Here is a 3,321-nt window from a genome sequence, read left to right on the forward strand (position 1 = left end):
TACTAATTTTATATTTATAACTGATTTTGATGTATAATTAGTATGATTGTTATTTTAATTTCACCATTACCATAATTATTACTTCTTTTTCAGATTAAACTAATTAAAGAGCAAGGTTATAATACACTAAATATGCTGGCGTCTAATGGTGGCTGGCTACGTAAACAAAACGTTATTTTATTACACATATATACGTGGCACTTAATCTATACTTGGTCCACATGATCATCATGAGCACTATATAATATATAGCATAAACCATATTTTTCAGAATGTTATTGATGAAAGTATTATTATTTATTAGGAACATGTCAATGAACTTAATGAGATATCCACCCAACTATATCAAAACAAAAAACGTGACGAGTTTCAATAACACAAGCATCGAGCTCATAGTAGGCTTGTAGCTATCTACCCCCAAATTTCACAAATTATATATTAGCTAACACGTAAGACGTAACCATATATATCAGCAGATATTTTTTTTTTTTTCTATTTTTTTTAACATTTTGTTGGCTAGTAATATCTTACCACTTAATAATAATAATAATAATAATAATAATAATACCAACACTGCTGAGTTCTCACTACAACTACTAGTGCCTATATAAATAATGTCGTAAGAGAAGAACAAATAACAGAAGATTTAGAATTCTTTCAATATCTTTTGCCTCAATAAACAAGAATCAATGGAAGAAGGCATGCATAAAGATGACAAGATTAGTACACTCAACAAACCACTTATTATTGTTGAAAAAGAAGAAGATGGGGACATAAGCCAAAATTCTGGTAATGATGAGGAACATGGCAATGGCCATGGACATGGCACCGCGTCGTTCGTCAACACTTGCTTCAATGGGGTCAATGCTTTGTCGGGTATATTATTCATTCTTTCACCCTCTTTTCGTTCTTTGTTCTATCACAATCATCATCATTAATTACTATTATTGGTACCTTACTTTTGATCTGGATATTATGTTTGTTTTGTTTTGCATAAATTCATGTAGAACTTAGTACTGAGAATGAATGCAATCATTAATCTTCTATTATTCGCTCTTAGTTATAGTTTTTACTTTTTAAGAACTCTACTTGGCTTATTGGTCTTAACTTATTAGTTTATTTAAATAAATATTTAAGGTTTGAATTTTATTTTATATATGTAATAATTTGCCGAATCAAAAAACATTGTAAAAAATTAAAAAATGTTATTATAAAATTATTGTTAATTAATTCATTTATTTTCGTTGAAATTACAGTTGAAATTTTAAAAACATATATCTTTTATTAAAAAAAACAAATATGCCGTACAAGACGGAATCGTTTTTTGAACTCAAATTTGATTAAATAATAAATGACTGCTAGAGTTTTATTTTAAGTAATTGCTACAATAAAAAAAATTCTGATTTATTAAAAAATTAAAAAATTAATATTTAATTTAAAAATATAAAAATAAATAATTTTTAAAAATTTAAAATTTATTAAAAAATAAATTAAATAAAATTTAAATACCAACACATAAATATCATAGAATTAACGAGTAAAGATCATTTTTGTCCGCAAAGAGTAAGTTCTATATTTGTCTCTAACGTTTAAATTGTTCGATTTATATCCCTAATATTTATAAAAGTAATTCAATGTTATTCTGCCATCAATTATACTAACAAATCAGATTGTATTTTTTAATTATTCTTACTTGGATATATTCATTCTTAATTAGGTCTCACTTGGATGTGTTTGATTTCAATATTGTACCCACTAATTATGTTTAATTAGGTTCAATTATGTCCCTAGAAAAATAAATTATGTAAATATTGTAGGACTTAGTTTCAATTTTTGATGAACTATTTTTCGGAATGAATTATCGGTTCTGTCTCAGACATTTGTATTTTAACTTCAAAAAGAGATTTTCAAAACTCAAACTAAAGCTCATAACGTGTGATTGATGGCAAGGTAACATCGAATTACTTTGGAAAAGTATAGGTAAACAATGAAAATATTAAACAATGTAAATAATAGATATATCGGATGTTCATTTTACTAGTGTACGGATGATTATTTTAATATTAAAATTTAGAGGGTTAATTTGGAGGTGTAGTGTGATTTTATTTGATTGGTGGTTATTCATATTGTTCAACAAAGTCATTGTCCTCCTAGCATTCCCCAATTACTTTTACAAATATTAAAGATACAAAAGGACAATTTAAATATTAGGGATACAAATAAGACTTATTCCAAACATTAGGGATAAAAATGATATTTTACCCACCATAAATTTTCTCTCTCTTTTATTTTTGTGACATTAATTAATTAAATATAATATATGGTGTGAGGAAGTCTAGAATTTTCAAAGGATATATTGGTCCCCATTGAGTAGAGGATAATGTGTGTGGGTGGCAGTGGTGAATGAAGCCTCATCTCGATCTCATTGCACTTTTTAACTTGTCCTGAAAATTCAATAAGCATCCAGCTAGCTGCAACATTTTTGTGTTTTTTCTTTTGGATCTTTCTCTATGAAGGAATCTTTTTAGTTTAGCTGACTATTCATTTTTATATGTTCATTGTTCCCATAGACCGTAAAATTCGGTAGAAGCAATTAATTGGGAGGATCTGTTGCGACTTGCTAGTATTTATTTGGTACTTTAATTAATATATAGTGTGTCTCAGTCAATATATCCTTTGATATGATTCCAACCACATTCTTTTTATATCTTTTATTTCTAAGATACTTATCATTTAAAAGCAAAATCAACAAGGATTATAAAAAAAGTAAAGTTTAAATTTTATTTTATTTTAATTTTGTTTTAAAAATATTTTATTTATATCAAATATATAATTAATTTTTTAAAAATTTATGATCAATTCAATAATAATTTTATAAGGACAACATTCAATAAAAATAAGTTAAGTATAAAATTATGTCATTAAATTTTTTGAAAATTTAACTGCTGAAGTATATTTGATGTAAATAAAAAATTTTAGAGACAAAACTAAAACAAAATAAAATTTAGAGATATTTTAAAAATTTTTGATAAATTAAAAAAAATGATTTATCCAAAAATATATAAAAGCAAAATCAATGAGGCTCTAAAATGTTTGCATTATACTAGAAAAATAGTTAACTGAATTTTATGGGGTTCCACTATGGATTAATGTGTATTAATGAACTTGTTATAATTCAATTATGATTTGGTTTGATAAACTTGTGTGTTTGTATTTAAAACTCCTCATTTTATCTGTTAAATAAAAAATATGTATTTATGATTTTAACTTTGAAAATTTATGGGTACTAGAAGGATTTATAAAATTATTTTAAAACTAAAT

At 25.1% G+C, this 3,321-nt stretch overlaps 1 protein-coding gene across 1 annotated transcript in view; it reads left to right on the top strand.

The window, feature by feature from the left end:
* Positions 652–3,321, top strand: part of LOC107635333 (vacuolar amino acid transporter 1) — a 6,577-nt gene continuing 3,907 nt past the window's right edge. Inside the window, exon 1 of the mRNA XM_016338794.2 lies at positions 652–876. Within this exon, the coding sequence (XP_016194280.1) occupies positions 690–876 (187 nt within the window). The 5' untranslated portion in view covers positions 652–689. The remainder of the gene's footprint in view (positions 877–3,321) is intronic.

The sequence above is a fragment of the Arachis ipaensis genome, chromosome B04, assembly GCF_000816755.2.
Source record: "Arachis ipaensis cultivar K30076 chromosome B04, Araip1.1, whole genome shotgun sequence".
In the NCBI taxonomy this organism is placed as follows: domain Eukaryota; kingdom Viridiplantae; phylum Streptophyta; class Magnoliopsida; order Fabales; family Fabaceae; genus Arachis; species Arachis ipaensis.